The following is a 24,776-nucleotide window of genomic DNA, read 5'->3' on the forward strand; positions in this document are numbered from 1 at the left end:
AAATTAGTTACTTAACTGTGAATTCAGCTATCCAGCACTGATATTTTCATATATTCACCTGCGACCCCCCCCCCGCCATCAGAGGCTCAGTTCTATCATATGTACTCCTCACACTTGTTTCATGAATTATGAGCTATGGTAGATTTGTTGGGGGGGGGGGGGGGGGGGGGGAGAGATCCCATCACTTCTATCTCATTGACTAAAGGGTGGGTTGTTTCAAATGAGGGGGGGGGGTGCTACTAAACAAACTCTTTGAGGCTGAATACCATTTTAACACATTTACAGCCATCTAAAGTTAGCAGGGATTCTCAGGCTGATCATGGTGAATGATTTAAGATGCAACGCTGGAGAAACATACTTAACAATTGCTAGTGATCTGCTCTCAATGCTGCCCGTTATGACTCTCAAATGGAGCGCCCAGCCTTCCAGTTTTAACTCATTAATGTTGTGAGGTATGTAATTACTTCCCTTCACCTTCATCACAAACTTTACTTGTGTGCTGCATTACAAAACTTAACTTGTAAAAACAAAATAGGATGAATGCCAAACAAAAGTACAGCAAATTAGACATTTCATAAAAAAAGCCAGAAGTAGCAGTGATAGTGCTGAGACACAGTGTACAGATAGTAATCAATCAATGCCACAGTTCCAAGTGTTCATGTTCAATCAAAGGAGGCACTGGGTCGAAATAAACCAATTGAGCACTCATTTCTGGATCATGAATATAAAACGGCAGGAGTAGAGTGACAGAGTGTAGGACACTAAATCGAATGCATACAAAGAGCTGTGACATAATCTAAAACGACAGGACAATATTGGCAAATATCAGTCGAAAATGTACTCGTGCAGGACTACTCCTGCTGAAGTAAATTTCCATCTTTTTATGAATTAATAAAGGTTTTCAGGAGAACTTTAGCAAGCTATGTCAGGTGTAGTTTTCACAAAAGTACTCCTGTGATTTTTTTTTTATGAAATCCATGTTTGCATGACCACTGAGCAAACATGCATGCATATAGTTGCGATACAAAAATCCCCGGCCCAATGCAAATTCACTAGCTAACTCTATTTCCTACTGAAGAAACACTTTACACCCAACCCCCACCACCACCAAATTATAGAGGGTGGTGCACTCTCTATTCCTACACAGATTGTAGTTACTAATGCCCAAGATAAGACATAGGGCCAGATGTAGCAAAAAATTGCGAGTCGCAAATGGGCCGAATTCGCTATTTGCGAAAATGCAAAATCGGAAATGGGATTCAAAAACCCCATTTCCGACTTGCAAAAAGCGATGGGAGCTGTTTGCGAGTCGCAACATTTGCGACCTGCAAATAGCAAGTCACAAATCTTATGCAATTGCAACTCGCAAATTGCGACTAGTCGCAAAAAGCCCAGTTTGCATGTCCCATTTACCACTAACTCAGAGCAGGTGGTAACCATAACCAAAGCATAAAAGGAGACCCAGAAAGTATCTGGGTTACTCAAGATGGCGGAGATATACCTGATAGCAGTGAGGAGGAGAGTCCACGCCGCACAGCAGAGGAGGAGGAGGGGCCACAGACAGGAGAAGATATATAGAACAAGGCAGACTCTTTTCCAGCAAACAGAGGATGAGATATACGATAAATACCGCCTTAGCAGCGCAGCCATACTAGAATTAATTGATTTACTGAAACCACAGCTAGAACACCAGACTCTGCGTGGCTGCGCCATCCCTACGCATGTGCAAGTGCTATGCTCACTGTACCTCTTGGCCTCAGGGAGCTATCAGGGGATCATTGCTGTGGCAGGTGGGGTATCCCAAAGTGCAGTGTCAAGGTTCCTCAGGGCCTTCCTAGATGCCTTAGTCACACACATGTCTCACTTCATATACCTACCAAGGAATGAGGCAGAAATTAACAGCACCAAGCTGGACTTTAACCGCATTGCCAACTTTCCCCATGTCATAGGATGTGTAGATGGGACACACATTCAAATATGCCCCCCTGCAAACAAGGAACATATTTTCCGCAACAGAAAGTGTACCCACTCACTGAATATTCAGGTTGTTTGTGACGCCCATTATGTCATCACTGACATTGTAGCTAAGTTTCCAGGCTGTACCCATGACTCATACATTTTTAGGCATAGTGGGATACATCAATGCCTGGAACGTGGGGAATTTGGAGACGGATACCTTCTAGGTAGAGCTACATACACCTTGCAGACATACACACAGGTCACTGTGCACAACAATCAGGACTTCCTAACAGTGTACTTTTTGTGCCCAACAGGTGACAGTGCATATGCTCTAAGGCCATGGATTCTGACTCCGTTTTTAACACTCAGCAATGAATGTGAGAGGCGATACAACAATGCACATAAGAGGACCAGGAACATGATAGAGCGCACCTTCGGACTCCTGAAAGCAAGATTCAGATGCCTCCACCGCAGTGGAGGTGCCCTCCAGTATACCCGCATTACAGCATTCAAAATTGTGGTCGCATGCGCCATCCTCCACAACATAGCCACCCGACGTGGGCTACCTCTCACCCCTGCAGACCCAGATCCTGATGATGAAGAGCAAGAACAACCACATCGCCATCATGGGGATCGGAGTATAGCTAATCAAGGCAGACTGAGACGGGAACACATCGCAAACCAATACTTTGGAAGGTACGTGTCAACTCCAACCATACTCACCTATTGACCAATAACACCATTCGTTAAGTGGAACAAAAATAACTATTTTATTATTGCAGAAATTGAACTATATACAAGTAATGAATGTCCATGGGTATGAAAGTGCAAACCAGGCATGTGGCACATTGACGTCATGTACCACTTCTACAGGACCAGGGTAATCTCTATGACCTTCTGCCCCTCCTTCCAGCCTGGCTGGTCCCTGGTGCTTCTGCTGTGTACTGCCTGGTACTCCTGAGCACCCTACTGTCAGTGGCAGAGACACTGCTCACTGTCGAGCCCTCCTCACTGTCCTGGGGTGTTTCCCCTGTGCCCCTAGACAGATTCCGTGCCTCCATCAAGGCAATGATGTGGGTGAGACGTCCCAGGCCCCTAGCCACATCCCCAGCGAAATGGCCCATTTCCACCTGCAGCCCAACTGTCCCCCTCAACAGGCCTGTGGTGTTCATGGCGAGCCTGCCGATGGATGTGGCCATCCTGTCTAGTCTGTGCAGGAGCTGACGGTCCCTGCGCCGCCCACCCTCGGCCTGGGCTAGTAGTCCTCCCGCCAGTTCCCTCATGGCTAGGGCAAGGTCCCCAGTGTTCGTGCATATCATGTCCATCCTGGAGTTCAGTTGCTGCATGCTGGCCTGGTTATTGCGCACGAAGCGGTGCAGCACACCACTAATCCTCCCTAAAATTCTATTTTGTAGGCGCTGACCATGCAGGGAGGTTGTTGGCCGGACTGCAGCCCTGTTGTCCTGGATCTACGTCGCCTGCGCAGCGGTGGCTGCCCTGTGAGTTCCACTGTCTCACTCCTGCCTCTTGCTGGCGCAGCCTCTTGGGATACAGTTGCAGCAGTTGTGGATACTGCAGGGATGCTGTTGGCCGTGCAGGTGGGAGTGCTGGCGGGTCCTGAGGTGTCCTCATGGGGCTGGCTGATTTGAGTAGTGGTGGTGTCTTGTTGGAGACCTGTGGGACATGGGGAACAGACTGTCAGTGTCTACTATCTGTTGCACACTTCCTAATAAACATTTGACTATGAACTGCCTACTTGACTACATTTCCCATAATGCATCATTCTGGCATTTGCTACCCTGAAATAGAGCTAACTTGGTTGAGCATGCCCCTGTGTACATGGTGGGAGGGGGTATGGCATTGATAGGAGTATAGGCATGTCACATGGTACTCACCGGTTGATGTGCTGGGCTGTGAGGTGTCCAGGTCCCCAAATCCGGAGACTGCCTCCTGCTCCAGGGTTTCCTCCACCCTTTCTTCCAGGGGTGTGGGTGGTGGCACAGACGATGGTCCCCCTCCTGTGCCTCTCATCTCCCGGAGCCTTTCAGCCACCCTCTCCTTGGTCCGGGAGCAGAGGTCATACCACCTTTTTTTTATGTCATCAATGCTCCTGTGGCTCACCCCCAGGGAATTTATTTTGTCCTGGATGTCCTGCCACAGCTGTTTCTTGGTGGCTTCAGGCACATTTAGGGCTGATTTTCCAAACAATTCGTCATAGTGCTGACAGCATTCGTCTGTCAGCACCTCCAGCTCCCTCTCAGAGAACTTCAGCTTTCTCTTCCTTGGAGTTCCTTCCATGACAGCTGCTGTTTCTCCTGTGTGTAGTTCAGCAGTTATAAAAGGGTGTGGTCCTCCCTCCTCCCAGGTGTATTAGTAAACTTCCTGGCTGTGATGTCATCATCATGTGCCAGGAAGTGTTTCCAGAGTGTTCTGGAGTGGTTTCTGGAGTGTTCTGCAGCACCTGTAATCAATTAACAAGCTAATCGCAATTTGCGACACCCACTCGCTAATTGCGAGTTCGTTTTTTGCACAGTCGCAAAAAGCGACCTCGCAATCGGCGGACTCGCACACTGCGTTGCGAGTCCGGGTGCGAGTCGCAATTTCGGCACTGTTGTTTTGCCTGCATTTCGATTTGCAACTCGCATTTTGCGAGTCACACAAACTCGCAAATTGCGAGTCGCAATTTTTTGGTTTGCTACATCTGGCCCTAAATCCCTAACATTAGCCAGTGTTGCAAATATGCTTTGAAAAAGCCTGTGACTATTCACAAACTTAACACCTACTTTGCACAGAGTTCCCCATTGGAACAATGGACTTGTTAACATGCTATAAGTGCACTTAAGTTAAACATCAGACATCAGAATGGCAAAGAAGATCAGAATGAGCAAATGGTACAACGCTGATCTAGGAAGGTCTAAGCCTTTCAAAGATATACAAAAAATGCGAATAGCATGTATACAACAAAGTAAATTCTAAACTGAAACCCAGGTGACAGTCTAGAATCAAATCTGTTGCAGGACAGCCAAGACCCCACAAATATCCAGGCTTCCTTAATTAAACAGACTGTGCGGTGGAACACAGTTCATAAAGGACTGGCCCACCCCCACCTAGAAGTGAACTCTTACCACCAATGTAAAGAAGAAAAGAAGACTGAATTGCAACATGAAATTCGGACTCATGAATACCTTTCTTCAAATATCTGATCCAAATACGCTGTGCAAAAGCAAGACTACAATGAAAAAAGCCTAAAAATATGAAAGAGAAGAGAAAGGAGGCAATGTAGTTTAGAGCTAAGACAAACACAGGGCTACACCAAAGGTATTTATTGGGCGGGAAAATAGCAAGCATTAAATCTTTGATAGACTCTGCTTCATGGAGGAAGCAACTATCCAGCTTCCATTGCCAACCAAGAGTGCTATGCCTTCCGGGGAAAACCTCTCAGGGCAGAGACAGTTGTAACTCACATACCGGTGCCCAGGGATGCATAAGCCCTCCAGCAGATCTCTCAGCTGTTACACGAAGAGGTTAAACAATCGTGGGCTAAAACCCGAACCTTAGTACACATCACTGAATACAAGAATGAAAGAAGAAACGGAGGACTTCAGTTTAACAAACTGAGTTACCATTAAGAGAAGTGAGACAACGGGGGGCGGGGGGTTCTCCTCCACCAATAAAAATCTGAAAAAAGACTGGACCACTAGTGCATTTTCAAGTAAACTTTGGAAAGCAAGAAGGTTAATAAAGCAATTGTGAAAGCGTAGATGGGGCATCAATAAAGAGATTTCGTGTGATAATGCCGCAGTTCGCTGCTTATTCAGTATACAGAAATTCATAACAGACTTCGAGATAACAATACCCTATTTCCACACATTATCGTTTGCACACTACATAGGTTGATCGGTAAAACGGTTTGTGGAAATGTAGTGGCCACTCCTACGGAAACTGTGCTGTCTGTAAGTCTCTGTGCGATACCACTTGAAGCTTTGAAAATACTTTTGAGACTTTCTTGCTTTGTCTGTCACATGAGAAAGCGTGACGCCGAGGGTCATACACTGGACAATAGAATGTCACTCATAATGACCTTGAAACCAAGGAAATGTCACACATAAGCAATCTGTGAACTTGGCAGCAATTAGGTGATGGTGCCGAAGCCTGCTGAAACTGTTCAGGATGCAGGGCTGAGGAGACTACACATTCCTAAACTGCTGTTCTGCCCCGAACTGTTGGTGGAGGGGAGCGCTTTCCCCGCAGTGCTACACAGTGCATTTCCTCTCCCTCTGCAGCGGTCGCTGCTGAAGCATCGCTGAGACTGCTGAAGGATGCAGGGCTAAGGAGGCTACACTGCACCTACTGCTGTTCTGCCCCAGACTGCTGGATGAGGTGGGGTCTTTGTTCCATAACAAGCTTCCCTAGCCCCAGTGGTAATGGACACTGCTCACGTTTACTGAGACTGGTGGGAGCGCAGGGCTGAGGAGACTTACACATAACGATTCTCTCTTGCACAGAAGCACAAGAACACCGCTTAAGCCCGTGTCCGGCGCTCTCACATGTTGAAGGGGCAGGGAAGGCGGAATAACAGGGTTGTCCAGTACTGATTGCACCCTGTGTCTCTTTTATCCTCTACCCTACACTCTCTCCCTCTTTATCTCTCTCTTCCGTTTTTTTTAATCTATACCTTCTTTGTAACCGTTTCTCTTCTTTTTGTTCATCCTTATTTCCCCATTTGTGTTTGTTTCTTTCTGTTCCCCAAAGTCTGCTGATGGGGCAAAATAAGTGCTGGTCCCAAAAGTGAGCGCCGGTGGGCCCCACCTGCAACCACAGGCTCAAATTAAGCCCTAATAAATTGGTATTGTCCTTGTCCCCATCTCCAGTGGGATTAATAATGCGGCTAACAGACTTACTAATGAGAACCAGACAATTTGGACACCGATGATGCTTATGAGGTAGTGTGTAACATCTTTGAGGAGTAATGCTTATTAACATTGCTAATTTGTAACATCCACAAGGTGGCGCATTTTAACTAAAAATAAAAGTGAACAACCATTTTCAATCCAATGGGTCTCACATTTGCTCGAGTTAGAGCTATTAGTGTTGGAAACTTCTAACCGGACTTTTCTTGCCACATAAATTGAAAATGAAAAGTAAAACAGTTTCACATAAGCGAGCCGATTCAAAGCGCAATGACATCAGCGTAAAGCAACATACAAAAGGAAAAAGTTAGCTTAGAGTCAAACCTATCGGCAAAAGTGCAATTAGCCATGTAAGGAAGGCGATGTCCAAGGCCGTAACAAAACCGCCCCAAGGAGAGACAAACGTAAAGCATTTATCAACGAAAATAAAGCATTTTTGAAGGGCAAGCCCATGAACGAGTGATAGTGATGGGCGTGCGGTGGGAGTGGTTAAAAACCCAGATACATACCAACACGTCGGAAAAGCAGCGCTTGCCCGCTGCTATGCTCCACCTAACAAGTAAAGAAGCTGAAGACTCTGGTAGTGTGAAACCTGCCGACTGAAGTAATGCCCTGCAGAAAGGCTAGTGCTTGGCGTGAAACACAACTTAGCACTAGCCACTAGAGTTGTTTTATTACCACCAAGGCTCGGGGACCTTGAAAATCGCTAAGGTCTTGGGGTTGTAACATAGGATGCAAAGCGAGCATGGGTTTCGGATGCAAGTACTATGGGTACAGCTTTAGCTGGTCCGGGGGCACACGTTTACCCACCTCGCCACCAACGGCAGAATAAAAGGTTCTAGCTCAGGCAATAGGACTGTGTTCAAAATAGGTGTCAACTCAAAAATATCCATAAAAGGTTGCCACTCAGACAGCTAGGACCCCACAACCAAGCGCATTAAGTGGAGCTCCTTAAACGTGTCCCTCATTTATTCAGCACGACTCAGGTGTGTTCCAACAAGTGTGTTTGTGTAATGGGTTCTAGCGGTAATGAATGGGTTAATCTCTGGTCAGTTTCAGATTGCTGAAATTGGGCCTGCTGGAACGCAGTGCACAATGTGGCCATCCATACAATTAATGTGCAGACTACTATTTATTTCAGCTCTGGCTAGGTGGAATGTCAGAGAGGAAATAGTTAAACTTGGCAGACGTACTCAGATTTGGCAGTAAACTGGATCTTCTTAGCCCCGGAAAAAAGACCTCACAGAAAGGTAGTCACTAATGCAAGTGACGCGCAGCAAAATAATCATAGGAAGACAAAATACAATCACCAAACTCACCTCGTCATTATGCCCCCCCCCCCACCCCCTACCCCCCTTTACACTAAACCCTCGCCTTCACTGAGCTGGGCCCTTCCTTTCCCCAGTTCCATATCGTGCAACCTACTTTTGCCTAAAGTGGCGGGCTCTCTTAAGTGTCGTCGAGACCACTGGCCACTCGACCTCACTGACCAGGCTCGGAGGAGTAATTTAGGACAGACTCCAGCCTGGCAACAGCAACACGACGTCGGGTGTGCAACTTCTGACTCCGTCTCACTAGCTGACTCCGGGAGGTGAGGAACAGACAGGCTGAACTGCCCTGCTCAGCAATGGCAGAAATGGCCAAACACTGCATGGCTTCACAATAATTCTCCGTGGGCAGAGCCTCCAACCCCCGCAGTGCCTCTCATATCCACAAACTGCACCATAGCCGTAGACTAGGCCTGGCAATGCTGCTCCCTTGCTGTTACACACCGTAAGAGCAGCACCAGGATTGGCTTGAGCAGGCAAAATCACTGCCCATTAGGAGACCGGGCGCTGCAGCTTTCATCAACCCCTGCTCTCCTAATGTGCAGGTGGAAAGAAATCTCTACTGTGCATGTCGGGCTGGCCGGAGAAAGGCAGCCGTGCCGTGGGCTTGCTCCACTGGTATGCTGCTAACATGTAAACTGAAGCCCCACCCCCTTCAGAGCTGCCGACGCCCGATGCCCCGGCTGAAGGCTGACTGCTGAGGGCTGACTAAGATCAACAAATTGAAAGTTAACGTTTTATTATTAAATATCTATTTACATGTAATAGAGGAGCCAGTGGGGCCAAATTATGAGCGGGGCAATCCCCCAACGCCCTAATGGAGGCATCGCCCCTGGATAACAGCCCATAGTTGACTATCAAATGCTGCTAAGGTTCTTGCCAGAACTCCATGTTTCTAGTTCTTCGGTGTTATACAAATCATCTCATCTGGTAGGTCAGTCCAACGGAAGCAACACATGACAACAAAGGCAAGCCTTGAAACATGGTTTCTAGATGACCTGGAGCTAGTTGGCAACTTTAAATGCAGCAGTGACCTAGCAGGATGAGGAAGTTGTCGTCAACATCTACAATGTGAAGGAAAGCCCACAAGGTACTGCAGGGAGAGCAGAAACCTGCCATGGCAAACCTCAAAACCATAAGCACAAAGCTTTGCATTGTACCATCCCTGGCTACCGCCCAAAAGTGTTCATATCATACCATGGGACCGGATGTCTAAGGTTGATTTCCAAATATTGACATTTTGCCCACTGAAGTGATGTTTTACTGGTGATCTCTCCAACCTCTAACTCATCTAACATATTGCGCTCTGAAGCTGCTTGAAGTACATCAAAGTGCCTTACACCCTCCGATTTCACTAAGTGTACTTAAAATGACATGTTCCTTAAAACTCCTATTGGTATTGTACCTAAGCAGTTCTACAACTAGAAAAACATTGCTGCCAATAATGTGCCTGTGAAAACAAATACGAGTGGCACATCAGTTGTAATCCCATATGCTTAAACACACTATGAATCAAATGGCAGAAAATAGACAGTAAGCATGATTTCTAAATCTGGTTTACTTCGCAGATAAAGGGCCATACGAACCGCGTGCGGATAGCAATCTTTCTACTACTCAAGTTTATGCATCTCTATAACTAAATTACATGCAATAATTCTATTTGTGCTGTATGCAGCTTATGTGTGGTATGTGGAAAGATGAGTGCTTGAATGTGTGATGTAGGCGTTTTCTGTGAGTGAATGTGGAAGTGAAATAAAGTTGTTTGAGTGGTGAGTTGGTTAGGGTTAGTTGTAAGATGGTCCTCAGATCTGCAGGCCCTTTCCCTCTATGATTCCTTATTTTACTTACCTATATTACAATAAACCAGGTTTGGTCCATAAAGGATTGCATACAGTCTTCTGTGTGATGATGGCAGAACTTAACATTTTTGTTGTGTTACAATATTGTATACATGTACATGATATTTGTAAAGCAGAAACCTAGTCAAAAGACAGCGGAAAATGTACAGGCTCAAAAGCACAGCAAGAGGTACAGAGTGATTGGCGATAAAGCTGACTTCACAGGCTGGAAGTGGACAGTTACTTTCATGTAATTTTCTTTAAAGGTTCAATGTTCAAAACAATTCTACAATGAGTCTGTAAGTGAATAACTTTGTAAGTTAGAACACTGCAGTGGAGACCTAAAGGGAAGAACTCAGTCGTACTCACCCTGGTAAAGATGAATAAATTTGGGGTGTAGATCAGAGGTGACCACCCCGTCAGGTAGCTCGCGCAGAAACAGCTTCAGAAGACTGGCAGCAGAGTACACATCTCCATCTGCGCTTAGGTCTACGTCTTCTCCACTCTCGTACTTCACTCGCAACTGCTCCACGACTTTTACATTACCATTCACTCTGAAGAGGCCTTCTTGTGTCAGCCCTGCACATAAACAAAGTGTGAGAAGAGTGAGCACACTGTAACTGTAACAAACTGTTCGAGCACCTACAACATGCACTGATGCAAAAGAGTGATTGTCCAGTGTATACATCTTAACAGTCCCATCCACACAGGAAAGCAGATCTGAAGAGGTGTGAATGGGAAACAAAAACACAATGGATGGAAAAGAGTTAATCAACCTCAAACATAGTGAATTCTGAGATTCATTCAAATCCAATATTTTAGCATCTCTTTGCCTTCCATCAAAAAGGAGAATTTCAGCCCAAACTGAGTGAGACAAAACAAACTCCACACGTTTCACCCTTGTTGGGCAGCGGAGGTCGGGGACTCTTTAGTATTTACAGTACAACAAGGTCAGAACTCTAGTCTTGGCACAGACCTCCCACTTAAAGAGATTCATCGGACAGCATGCGGACACTTGCCTTCTGAGCATTGGATGTACATATACAGTACTAGGCAAAGCCCTTGTTATTGAAATAATTAATGGCTCTAAGGATGTGGGCAAAATAAAGTTTATTCCAGCAGAGGTTCTTCTGAGAAGCAGCAAATCATGGATGGAAGAACTTCAGATTGAATGACAACCGCTCTATACACTGAATAGGTACATTATAAATTGCGAATCTACACCACAGAGATAAGTACGCCGAATAACCATTTACAAAACATCTTCCCTTCTTAGCACATTATACAACTTAGATAAGCGCATTTAATCGGGAGGCAGCGGCGGCCAGATCTTAGGGCAGGAGCCCTTTAAAAAGCTACTATCGCGCTCCCGCTCAGCGGGAAGCGCATTTACCCGGGAGGCAGCGGCGGCCAGATCCAAGGGCAGGAGCCCTTTAAAAAGCTACTATCGCGCTCCCGCCCAGCGGGAAGCGCATTTATGGGAGGCAGCGGCGGCCAGATCCAAGGGCAGGAGCCCTTTAAACAGCTACTATCGCGCTCCCGCCCAGCGGGAAGCGCATTTACCCGGGAGGCAGCGGCGGCCAGATCCAAGGGCAGGAGCCCTTTAAAAATCTACTATCGCGCTCCCGCCCAGCGGGAAGCGCATTTACCCGGGAGGCAGCGGCGGCCAGATCCAAGGGCAGGAGCCCTTTAAAAAGCTATTATCGCGCTCCCGCCCGGGCGAAGCCCGGGCCAAGGGCGGGCCCGTCCTGCGCCCGTCTTCGTCCGGATGAGGCTGGGCTGGGCCTACTCTCTTTCATCCACTGTCTAAATACACCAAGTAAGCTTTAACTTATATATTTTCTGGTATTCCACAACCTTACAGGCACCATGGGGAAAAGGAAAGCTGCTGATTCTCTAGACCCCTTGTCAGACAGTAAAAAACAGAGGAAGTGCACTGCTAAATTGGTCACCAAGCCCAAAAAACCCTTTGAGGAGATAGACCAGTTGTTTGATGAGGTTGAGGCAATTTTAAACTGTTCACCCAATCATAATGGTGCCTCCCTCGGAAAAAATGCCCTAGTCCCACCTGGGAAGATACAAGACTATTTTAAGAAAAGGTCAAAGGATCAAGGTCTGGACCCAGGGTTGACCAAAAACAGTGCAACTTTATTAACAACGCACCTGCTATCCGTCCCCCCCTCAAATGATACAACAAATACATTGGTGCACAGGTGTGGATCTCCCCATGTGGAAACAGAGGGCAACATCCCTAATCCTGCCATATCAATGAGTCCTGCGATCAATCTGATCTCAAATATACCTTGTAGAAACCGGTTTGAGGCCCTAGCCGAGGATGACGAAACTCCCAGAGTTCTTGATACAACAACAGACGATATCAGCAAAGAAGCTATCCATTGCACCCCAAAACCAGTCCCTGTCTCCCTTTCAATGCACCCTGCCACTGAGCCCAGCAATGCCCTTATACTTCAGAGAATAGAAGAAGTTAGGACCCTGGTTTTACAACTGGCCAAATGCTTCCGGGAGAGCTTAGAGTGTGGATGCAAGTGCAATCATAGGGATGAAGAGGCGAATATAGGCCATACAATGCCTGATCCAACACTATCAATCCAGCTTGCACAGGGGGGCAAGGTTACTGATCATCAAAAGGAGAAGATATATCGGGTTGGCTCAGATGGGAACGTAATACGCCCAGAATCCAACACCACACAGGCGAGCCAATATTGTAAAAGACCATTAGATGAGGCGGATACTATGGGAAACCATAGTGCCATTAATAAATTCCCCTCAGGGCCCTCAAATTACCTGCCATCAAAGAGCCATAAATAGATTGACAATATCCCACTCAGGAGGTCCTATGTCATTCCTAATGACAGTGACCTATTTGCTCCCAAACACGCTCCCGGTTGTTTTAATGTCCCTTCCCTTCAGAGGACTCCTCACGATCCAGTTTTATTGTAAAAACCCCAATGCCTCAAGCCTGGAACTAATACTCTCTTTTTAAAACAAGTCCCGAAACTGCTTCCTGGACTCAGTGAGGATCATGAGTCTAGGGTCAACAAAGTAATCCACTGGCTACGACACCAAAGAAACTGTCTATCAGTGATACATTCAGATATCTGTAACACTAAGCAGTGGTGTCCCTTAGGATCAACATACGACGTAATTTCAATCGAGTTCCATAATAGATCCCTGGTAGAAAACCTTGTTCTGTTCAATGACCGAACTCTCCATCTTATGGAACAAAGAAGGGGGTATATCACCTTAGAGACAGCACTGGAGATGGAAGGCCAACTACAAATTTCTGATTACTCACGTAACAATGCAACTAGTATTCAGTCCAGGCATGTCGATTCTATCCGGCCTAACCCAGTATGACTGGCAATAGCCCAGGGACCAATTCTCGGGATTAGTTTAGCGGAACCCAGTCCGACGATTTCTGATGGACCTACTGATACAGAGTTGATTCCCGAGAGGCTCAACCCACAGCCACCAACCCCGGTCCTTGAGGAAAAAGGCATATCAATCATGACATGGAATTTAGCAGGCCTTGGGAGGAAATTAGACGACACTGACTGGTGCTCGTATATCAACACCCAAGACATATGTCTTTTTCAAGAAACATGGACTGAAGAGCTGACTACCCTAGATGGGTTTCTTTCTTTTAATGTGGCTGCTCAACCCTCCACAAAACTGACGGGTCGAGCTAAAGGAGGACTTCTGATGTTAATAAACAAAACTGTGCAGTGCACATATAAGACTCTAAAGTTTGATAGCCCAGATCTGATGGGGCTACAAATTACGTTCCAACAGGATTTCACCATAACGTTTGTCAATATTTACGCCCGCTCGGTTTCGCGAGGGGCTGAGTCCCAAGTTTTAAAACAGCTTCTTGATTTTCTAGACACCTTGCAATCAACCTCCTACCTAATAATAGCTGGGGATGTAAACTGCACCTTTGAACCCTCTGTGATACTAACTGGTCTCACAGAGGATGAAGATCAAACATGGGGGATTGCACAGCTGACTAGTGATAATAACTGTGTTGACTCTCGTGTAGCTATCCAATTGGCATCCCTTTGTTTGAAACATGGTCTCAGGGCATGTAATGGCTGCATGCTCTCTGACCTGGATACTGCACCCACTTTTAAACGTGGTTCAATTACAAGCGTAATCGATTATTTTCTAGTGGATGTGAGACTGTGGCCCTTTCTGAATGATATGAAGGTGGACGTTAGAACCGAAAGTGACCACTATCCCTTGCTACTCTCTATGTCAGGTGATGTTTTTGGTAGGACTTTGAACAAACAAACTACTTTGGTCCCTATTCCTACCATGAACATCACATCTACGAAGGTCAGGTGGCCAAAGGTCCAGTCAAACCCCTACCTGTTACGCAAGATTTATCAGGCTTTTATAGATATCCTTGCTCCATACAGTGACCACGATTCCAATGATATCCCCTTCTTATCCATACACGAAAATATGATCATAAGATTACAACGTATATTCTATAGGAAGGTTGGGACAAGACACCAAGGAGCTACTTCTAACACATGGTTTGACGAGTCCTGCCACACGGCCAAGAAAGGATTAAAAGGTGCCCTCATGAACGGATCCCATGGGGAAATACTATTAGCTAGACGTACTTACAAAGAATCCATCACCTGAGCAAAAAAAACCTGGGAAGATACAACTTGGCAGGGATTATTGGATGCTACTCAATCCAACAATAATACATTGTTTTGGGAATTGTTAGGTAAATGAAAGAAAGAGGGCAGGATTGGTGTGAGAAGCCATATACAGCCAGAAAAATTGGTTGAGCATTTCTCGGGCTTATACAGGAAAATTGAGACCCCCACAATCTTAGTTACAGGGGAAGCAGGCCAAGATTTTCTTTCTACCCCTGATGAGCATTATGGACCAGCTCCTCTTGTAGGGGGCTCACAGGATTTTAAGAGCCACATCTGCTTTACTACCAAAGAAACAGCCAATGCTATTAGTTCTTTAAAACTTGGGAAAGCTCCAGGCCCAGACAAAATTCCGGGGGATCTCTACTCGTCTGAACCAATAGTCTGGACTTGGTATATCAATACACTCTCCAATAAAATTGCCGAAGGGGGGCAGATCCCCATGACATGGAAGGGTGCAGAAATTATCCCCATCCATAAAAAGGGTAACGTAAACCTTCCGACAAACTACAGACCAATCAGTTTAATTGATAACATCCAAAAAATATTTGCCAAGCAACTCCTAGGTAGATTAACCAATTGGGCCAAAGATCAGAACATTCTTTCCCCTCTTCAAGCTGGATTTCGACCAAGGACCAGTACAGTAGACCAGGTCTTTAGACTGGCCATTCTGTACTGGAAGTATACAGCCCTGGCTAAACAACCATTATACATCGCCTTCTTCGATTTGAGATCAGCATTTGATCTGGTCCCGAGGGAAAAATTGTGGGAGGTGCTACAAAAAATAGGGACTCCGGCCAATCTAATCCAACTTTTAAAGCGGTTGCATGAGGACACATATGCGCAGGTGAGATGGGGGAACCTAGGCGAACTAACGGACAAAATCCCCATAAATAGGGGTGTTCGCCAGGGTTGTGTGTTGGCACCATTTTTATTCTCTATTTTTATTAACGAGGTTGTACAGGTTTTAATGACGTGCCAGAATGATGCCCCCACCCTATGCGCTCAAAAAATTCCAATCCTTCTTTTTGCCGACGACTCTCTTCTTATTTCTAAATCTCCCATGGGCCTTCAAACTCTTATCAATAGATTTAACTCCTTTTGTCGAGATTACGGCCTAGAGCTGAACCATAAAAAGACCAAGCTAATGGCGTTCCGCTCAGGAGTGCGGAAGAAATGTACTATCCATTTAGAAGGGAACCTCCTGGATAAGGTTTCTTCCATTGATTATTTGGGCGTAAGGATTGCTGATAATCTGAACTGGGGAGAACAGATCAATAAAAGTGTGGGTCGCCTGCAGCATGGTGCGGCGTCAATCCTGCGCTTCTACAGTGGTACGACAACAAAAACTGTCTCCCCGGCAATTAAGATCTACATCGCCAGAGCACAGGGTGCCGCCGCATATGGAGCAGAGGTCTGCGGTTTTTCTGACTGCAACAGGCTCACTATTAGTGAGAACAGTTTTGCGAGGTCCTTGTGTGCTTGTCCTCCTAGTACTCCACTGATACCACTGTTCTTAGACTTGGGCCTGAGACGCATAGCCGATCTAATTATCTTAAGACCATTATTATATTGGATACGACTATGGACTAACCCCGAATTAGACGTTTATAAGACCTCACTCCACGACCTGCTAATGTGTTCTAACTCAACCTCTATTCCCTGGGTCAAACATGTATCCAGTTAGTTTAACAAACTCGGCCTCAGTCACTTTTGGGAGGAACCCCATAAACTAGAAAAGGCTCACTCCATTGTGCTGAAACGCATATATTGGTCCTATGTATGCAATGATTATATTACCCACAGAACTTATGGCACTTTAACAAATCGCTTCACAGATTTTAAGTGGTATCCACAATTTGAACCATATTTAGACAATATTCCTGACATCCTCTGTAAAAGCTTATATGCCAGATTCCGTTTCTGGTCGCTGCCGTTGAAGTCATTGATGTGCAGATGGGGTACAAAAACAGATACAAGTACATGCCCAGTTTGTGGTGCAAAATCGGAAACGGTTGAACATTTTATGTTTTTTTGCCCTGCTTACTCCCTTCCCAGGTCTAAGTGGATCTGTCATATTTGCCGTGAAATGGGGATAAGAGACTGTGCCTCTGCTTTGAGGATTCTAAAAAGTCACCATTCTACGGTTTTAATACTTGCTGTTAGTAAATATTTATTAGTAGCATGGCGAATACGTAATTCCATTGTAAAGACTGTGTTTTAATCTAGAGCCCTACTTTTACTCTTATAAGAACTGTAGGAGGGGGGTTGAAATCGTATTATGTGTATTATGTGTACTGAGAATTTTAATTAGACTATGCTTTTATCCATGTTCCATAATAATTGTTATCTATGTTTTATATTACTATTATCATTATTGGTCTTATCCTTATTCTTATTATTATTGTATATTCGCTTTGATGATTGATTGATCGAATAAAGCATGTGTTTAAACTAGGAACTAAACTAAACAACTTAGATAAAAGAACACTTATTCTCATTTCAAAACACATAACACAAGTGATGGCTGTCCTGACAAATAAGTATAATGCATCTGCACGCAAAGCTACCATGAAATCTGACCTGTTTAAACTCTTGTTGGGTGCCCTTGGATCTAATACAAGACACTCACATATCTTCCAACTTCAAATCACGTTTATCTATTGCTTACTCTAGTTTTGCTGAATATATATATATATAACATATACTGCATCAAATGCATTCTCATATCCTTTGTCATTTAGACATACACATTGTCCTTTGCTCCACTATTACAGAATTTCTACACAATGTAATAACTTTCATTATTAAATAAAAACAGACGACAGCACAACCTCGATGCACGGAGACTGCTCATCTTTCAAAGAGGAGAGTCTTCTTCATTAAAGCATCCAAGTCTCATTGCTGGGCCCAGCGATTCAGACCCAATGTTTTCTCTGGTCTGTGTACCTAAAATGTGAAGATACAGACCCCATAACAATAGGCAATGTGCCTTTTCTGTAACGTGGTAATTAGCAACCTGCAATGGTGTTAGCTGAAACAAAGTATCTATGTAAAGCTAACCTGAACCTCACCTCATGGTAGTCTAATTTAACAAATATGGTGCACCACAGTCGGCGGCTAAGTCACTGTTAATCAGCAATGTAAAACAGCAAAGGTATTAGAAACAAGTGCAGAGCTGACTATCTTTCTTGACACCGGTTCTGCAGCGTCCGAAAGCCTTTGAAAATCTTAAGTATAGCATCCACCTCCCTTGAGCTCCAATTATTGGCTGCTAATTCACACCAGATTTAGATAAACGCATGTTGTAGATACAGGTGCAATTTTGTAAGGCCCTAGCTCATTCACAAATTATGATGATATCGCCATCTAATGGACAGTTATGGTATGTGTGCCAACGTTCAACCCGCGGCAAGGCTGACATATGCATGTGGAATGCAAGTGTGCTGACTAAGATCTAGGTTACTCCAACCTTTCCATAAGCGATACTTCTAATCAGCAAAACCATCCTGAGCTCCTAACAAACAGTGGCTACATTAGACAAGGTTATAAGAATGATCATCATACCACACAGGTTTACCAGTAGTGACCACTGCTGAGCATCAGTAATGACATAAGAGGTTGATTAAATATGAAATGCATCTAAATGAGTAATACATAACATATCAGAAAGTTTCTATCAAGGAAAAAACATCAGCAAAATGTCTATCCAACATGCATTATCATTGGTTTTCAAAAAACAGCTAATCAATTTCTTAAAATACACACCCTTGAAAATTCCCACCCCCAAAGAAGGTTGTAATTTTCTGGAAAAAATACGTTTGCTTCAAGATACCACTTTTCATTTTCCAATATAACCGTGTTTGTCTTCAAACATCAGCGTGTCATTTTCATTAATTACTCATATGTATGTGTGCCTCACATGTGAAGTTTCTACTCTGCAAGCCCAAGCACCACTATAACTTGCCATGGATGGTCATCATAATGTAAAGAAAGACCACAGTATGCTATCAATTACTATCACAATGAAAGAGCCACCACTGTGCTTAGCTGGACACCAATATGCTAACGATGCACAAAATGTATCAAGAATAGCCACAATTATAACCGAGATGCCCACCGCTGTCTCAAAATGCAAGGGTCTGCCAATACAGAGACACACTGTCTGCCAGGAAGGGCTTCCAAAACAGGCAGACACACAGACAGTCAGGCAAGTAGACATACAGAGTGTCCCCTCAGGCCCATACAGACACACACGACACTAAACAGTACAAAGGCACATTAATGTGCACAAACACACGAGTGCACATATTCCACACCAACCCCCCCTGCTACAACTAGCCGGGCCGTTTGATGCCTCCAGTTCTAGTCTTGTTCTTCTAGCTATGGCTGCGTTCACACTCAGAAGGCACACTTGCACCCCAACGTTCAAACCGGTACAACTTTCACTAACTTCCTTTTTCTTAGACCTGTGCTGACACACTTTGCGATTAAGAGGCACACAGAATGTTAAGTGCCTATCCATGTTGAAATCTAGAAGGGGAAGTGTGTCCAAATTAAATGTGATAAAATAAATGGTCAAGAAGTAATCTTTTGGATTTCGCAGGCCAATCAATAGTCTGTATGTATTTGTGTACACGGAGCTGCAGACCTTCTGCATGAAACGCTAGGCTCTATGGAAGAGATCAGTCAGGAACAAAGGGCCAGATGTAGGAAGAAAACATTTTGCGAGGTGCAAATTGCGAGTACCAGCGACTCGCAATTTGCACCTTGCAAAATGTTATGCAGAGAGGTGTCTCAGACACCTTCTGCGACTCGCTATGAGGTCGCAAAGACCAACCTCATAAATATTTATGAGGTGGGTCGCAGTTGGCGACCCCATAGCGAGTCTAGGCACTCACGGGGATGGTGGCCTGCTGGAGACAGCAGACCACCATGTCCGTGACTGCTTTTGAATAAAGCAGTTTTTTTTGCAGCCCGTTTTCCTTAAAGGAAAACGAGCTGCAAATATAAAAAATACCGAAACCTTTTTGTTTCGGTTTTTTTCAGAGTAGGCAGTGGTCCTATACTGCCTGCTCTGCAAAAATATTTTTGTTTGCATTTACAAAGGGGAAGGGGTCCCATAGGGACCCCTTCCCGTTTGCGAATGAGTTACCATCCACTTCAAGTGGATGGTAACTGCGAGTTGATTTGCGACCGCTTTCGCGTCACAAATCAACTCTACATCACGCTGCGGTCGCAAATAGGAAGGGCACACCCCTTCCTATTTGCGAGTCGGAAACACATTTTGCGAGTCGGTACCGACTCGCAAAATGTGTTTCTGCATCGCGTGAGGCCTTTTGCGCCTCGCAAACAGCGTTTTTCGCCGTTTGCGAGGAGCAAAAGGCTACCTACATCTGGCCCATAATTCCAAAAAAACATAAATAAAGTAAAGATTTGTTAGGGATGCCACATTTTCCAGAAAAATGTACTGGAAATTTGTTTGAGTTTTTCTGTTACGGGCTGTTAGGTGAAAAGGAATTTGTACAAAAAAATGTACGGATTCTATTGTAACATGTAACCATCGCTGTTGGCTCTAATAATAATTCCGAAAGGACTTACACAGTTTTCAAATACTTTTTAAATTATTTATTTATGTGTTTTCTGTTTTAGGTTAATGTTTCAGAAGGATAAAATTAACGGATTACCCTGCATTTCCGATTATATTTACCAGCCTGGGTATGAAAAATGGCCAGACGGCAATCCTATACGGACTCTAAAATAAGGCTCAGTTTGCAAAGAAAATAACTTTCTTTCTGGTGACAAAGAAGTAATAATTATATGTAACTGCCTGGATGAAGAAAGATCAAAACTGATTGCACTAGCAAAATGCGCAAATTTCACATTATGCAATTTTGAGTAATTTTAAGGGGGCGCACATCTCGGATAAATACGTTTCGTAAAATACCAGCAGGACGCTTAGTTGCACAAAAAATATCTCGCTAAAAACATTTTCTACTCAACCGAACTTCCTAATGGTACCTGGCCACACCTTTTTTTATTTTGTAACACAAGGTTTCACGAGATGCCTGCAAACCACATTTAGCTTGAAAAGGGCAATTTTGCGCTATTTCATGGAATTTTCATGGACTTTTCCTGAAAAAATGTATGCATTTTTAAACACCTTAAATGCTTACAAGTATACAACAGTATTTTTTAAATAAGTCCCGAAACACATGCCCAGAGTGTAGCTCCGGAAAAGTGGCAATAATGCACGGAATAAAAAGGCTGCCACGACACCTACTGTCGTGCCACCATACCTGCATGTTTTTGGAGTTTTTTAGGTTATTTTAGAAAAACCTTTATTTTTGCATTTTAACATAGCAACCCATCAAGTACATGGACATGGCATCTTCTAACGGCACATACTTTTAGATGCAATCATTAATGTGTAAGATATCTATAAACAATACAGATACCAAGACAGCGACTATACAAGTAGCTGACAGTTATTCAATTAAATCTCGCTCGGTAGAAGCATTTCTCTCCGGTCTAAGGAGGTGACATGTCCCCTGTTTCAGAGTCCTCTTTGTCCGAGTCAGTGTCCTCATGTGTATCAAAAGAGGCCAAAGTCGTACCCCAGACCATCATGTCTCCCTCAACCTTACTTTCTGTGCGGAAGAATCTCACGTGTTGTTCGTCGGCCACCCTCCAATCCAGGATGTCCCTTACTAATAGGGCCTCGCTAGTAGTCCATGCCCCCATCTATCACACCGATACTTTACATTCCGCAAGGAGTAATGCTAGTTGCAGACATCTGATGCAATCTTGCATCCCTTGGGTCGTCAGACTCCTCCCAGCAAGCATGCAACAGGTGTTAGCGGAATAGCTATCCCATTGTTTCAGTATTGTGGGGTATAATTATTGCCCAGAACTCAGAAACCCTCCAGCATGACCACGCCAAATTGATGAAAGCGACCCCCGCTGACCCACAACGGGCACATCTTGCCTTCCTGGTAGGGTCAATCTGGTTAATTTTTGCCGGTGTTATATATGTGCAACGCAGGAAGTTGAAGTAAAGTAGTTTGCATCTGTTATTACAGGAGACTGATTTCACTAAACCACAACTATGTTCCCAGTCTGGGTCCACTAAAGGTTCACCATTGTCCATCTCCCCTGGCCACCTGGGGAGAAATACATTCTTGGCCACTGCTGTCCAGCCAATTATCGACAGGGGGAAAGCATTCCAGAAGGTGATCTAGTTAGCAAGTCGTGTATTAGTCGGTCAACCTTAACCCACTGATGTTCCATCTGTGTTCCAGGGACCATAGTACCCAGGTATCGGAGGCTCTCCTGCTCCCATTTAATCCCCAGTGCTGGTAATTGATCACAGGGCACCCCTGCCAGCCCCCCCTCCAACCCCCAGGGGAAAAAGTAATGTTTTCCACACATTGATCTGTAAACCTAATGCCCGGCCGAAGGCCTCAAGTTGCTGCATCAATACAGGCACTGCCTCTGTAGGGGGGTGAATGTATACCAGGGCATCACTGGCGTATAGTGAGTGGAGGCGAGTAGTCCCATGCACTCCTATGCCCCAAGCCTCAAGTTCCCTATGCAACCGAATGGCCGTAGGTTCTATCGCCAAGGCAAACAGCAGAGGCAAGAAAAGACAGCCCTGAAGAATGCCCTGCTTCACCGACCAGGTTCAAATATACTGCCTCCCACCCTTACTCCAGCCACAGGTCCTGCGTACAAGAGGCACTCTCATTTCTGGAAGGCCGGTCCAAACCCCATCTCCTGGAGGACCCTCATAAGATAACCCCATCTCACCATATCAAATGTTTTTTCGTATGTCTAAGGACACCAATGCCAGGACTTGGCCCAAATTTTCAGTCTCATGCAAAATACGTGTTAGGTGCCTCAGACTAAATGAGGTGCTCCGGGAGGGAATGAACCCACAGTTGTCCTCATGGACCAAGGTAAGGATTACTCCTTGCAGCCTTGTCGCCAGCACTTTACAAAGGATTTTTATGTCAGTGTTGATCATGGTAATAGGTCTATACGAGGAGGGATCCTCCAGGTCCCCCCTTTGGCTTTCAATAGAATGTTAATAATCTCTTCACACATAGTCAGTGGTAGGACACCAAGGGCAACCACCTCCATGAAAACCTGCAGCAGTTTTTCCTCCCAGAACCCCAGAGTCCATCTGATAAAATTAAGCAGGGAATCCATCGCCTCCGGGTGCCTTCGCCCTGTTGAGGTCTCGGATTGCTGCCTGCAGCTCTCCTCCACTACAAGATCCTCATCAAGATCCTGAGCCTCATCAGGCATAAAACGGAGTAGTGTCACCCTTATAAAGAACCTATTCATTTCATTGAGGTTTGTCTTCCCGCTTTCTCTATACACCGTGTGGTAATGGGAATCAGGGCTGTTAGTGTGTTCAGTCAGGACAGTAGTGCTCGGGTCACGTATCTGCAGAATAGGTGAAGTTTCTTGTTCCCATTTTAAAATCTATGGCAATAACCGACCTGGCTTGTCCCCCTCGCTATGTAGTCTTTGTCTGTAGAAGGTGAGAGTATATTTATCCAGCGAGGCCCATAGCCCTTCAAGAGCTCTTTGAGTTTGCATTACCTCAGCTCTAGCAGTGGGCAGAGTTGCCTCGTCTCTCTGTATCGTCGCCAGTTTCAGTTCTTGCTTGTCAATATCAGCAATAAGTTGTCTTCATCCCACATATCCTCACAATACAGGTGCCCCTCAGAACAGCCTCCCACATGGTCGCCCTGGAGCCAGCTGATCCCCAGTTGCCTTCAATATAGGTCTGGAGTGCTTCTCCCAACGTTTCCCAACAAGTTGTATCTGTTAACATGTCCGGTGACATACACCAGCGTTTGGTGGCATGTATATCCTCTCTCTATTTCAATTAAATCAATACTGTAGCATGATGAGACATGTACCTGCCCAGAAGCTCTGCCTCTGCAATGTCCTGATATTAAGGCCTGTGAGAAGGATCCTATCAAGAAGCCCCAGGTTTTACATAACTTGAGTTAAGGAGTCTGTCATTTTAGGTATAGTGCCCTGTTTCGTCGTGTGCCAGTCCCAATCCCCATTCAAAACACAGTTATAAGTCCCCAGTCCAGACAATGGGAAACCCAATGCTATCTTGTGGCAATCCCTGCATTGTGAGGTAGAATTCCCGCAGTCAACAATGGGGCCATAAGTGCTCAGGACAGTTATGGCTTTAATGTCCAGCGTGCCTTGTAGGAGGACATAGCGGCCTCAACATCAGCTTCACCCCAAGTATAACAAAATTGTAACTCCAGGGCCACCCAGACCACCACTCCCCTAGCATATGAGGAGTAGGTTGCGGAACATAACTGCCCCCTTCATTTCTTGATCCACTTCTGCATGTCTGTGTCACAAGGTGAGTTTCGTGGAGACAGGCTATTTGATTTTTGTGGCATCTGAGGTACAAGTGGACTCTAGCATTTCGTGTAATCACGCAAGCATTGGCCTTTCCAGGTAAGTATACATACTCCTTCGATCATGACAGCGTTTCACCTCTTTCTGAGCTTGAACCCGCCCCCCCCCAGGCAGGTAGTTTAAGAAGGCTGCTCTAACAAAGGATACATCGGAGTTTCTACCCCTTCAAGCATAACTACGAATATCATTGCGATTCAAAAACAAGTTTAACAGTTCAATCCATAAATCTCACCACTGCCAAGACTCGCAGCCTAAACCCACCCATCCCCAACCTTTATTACAACTGACGTGGGAATCGCCCCCGCCACACCATTTCATCCTAGAACTGGCTGCATCATAATTAACTTGGTGTTGCAACATCATCATTACACAATAGAAGTGGATAGGCACAGCATCTCAGCCGAATGTTGGTCCACCTTCCCCCGTAATGGAAATTGACATAGATAATAATGAAACTGAGGGAGACAAAGGCATATCCAGCGGTTATAAATACCAAAGGTTGACATGAATCCCCCCGTTTCCTAGCATCACATAGCAGAAGGTTCTGTTAAAGTTGACCTCTCAGAATTCTGCTCAATATCTTCCGGTCCG

General features: G+C 45.1%; 1 protein-coding gene across 3 annotated transcripts in view; it reads right to left on the reverse strand.

Annotated features, from left to right (window-relative positions):
- FAM13A (family with sequence similarity 13 member A) overlaps positions 1–24,776 on the reverse strand; it is an 848,928-nt gene that overhangs the window by 680,427 nt on the left and 143,725 nt on the right. For all 3 annotated transcript variants that reach the window (XM_069230260.1, XM_069230261.1, XM_069230259.1), the window contains one exon: positions 10,405–10,614. In XM_069230260.1, the coding sequence (XP_069086361.1) occupies positions 10,405–10,614 (210 nt within the window). The remainder of the gene's footprint in view (positions 1–10,404; positions 10,615–24,776) is intronic.

This window comes from Pleurodeles waltl, chromosome 1_1, assembly GCF_031143425.1.
Source record: "Pleurodeles waltl isolate 20211129_DDA chromosome 1_1, aPleWal1.hap1.20221129, whole genome shotgun sequence".
NCBI lineage: Eukaryota > Metazoa > Chordata > Amphibia > Caudata > Salamandridae > Pleurodeles > Pleurodeles waltl.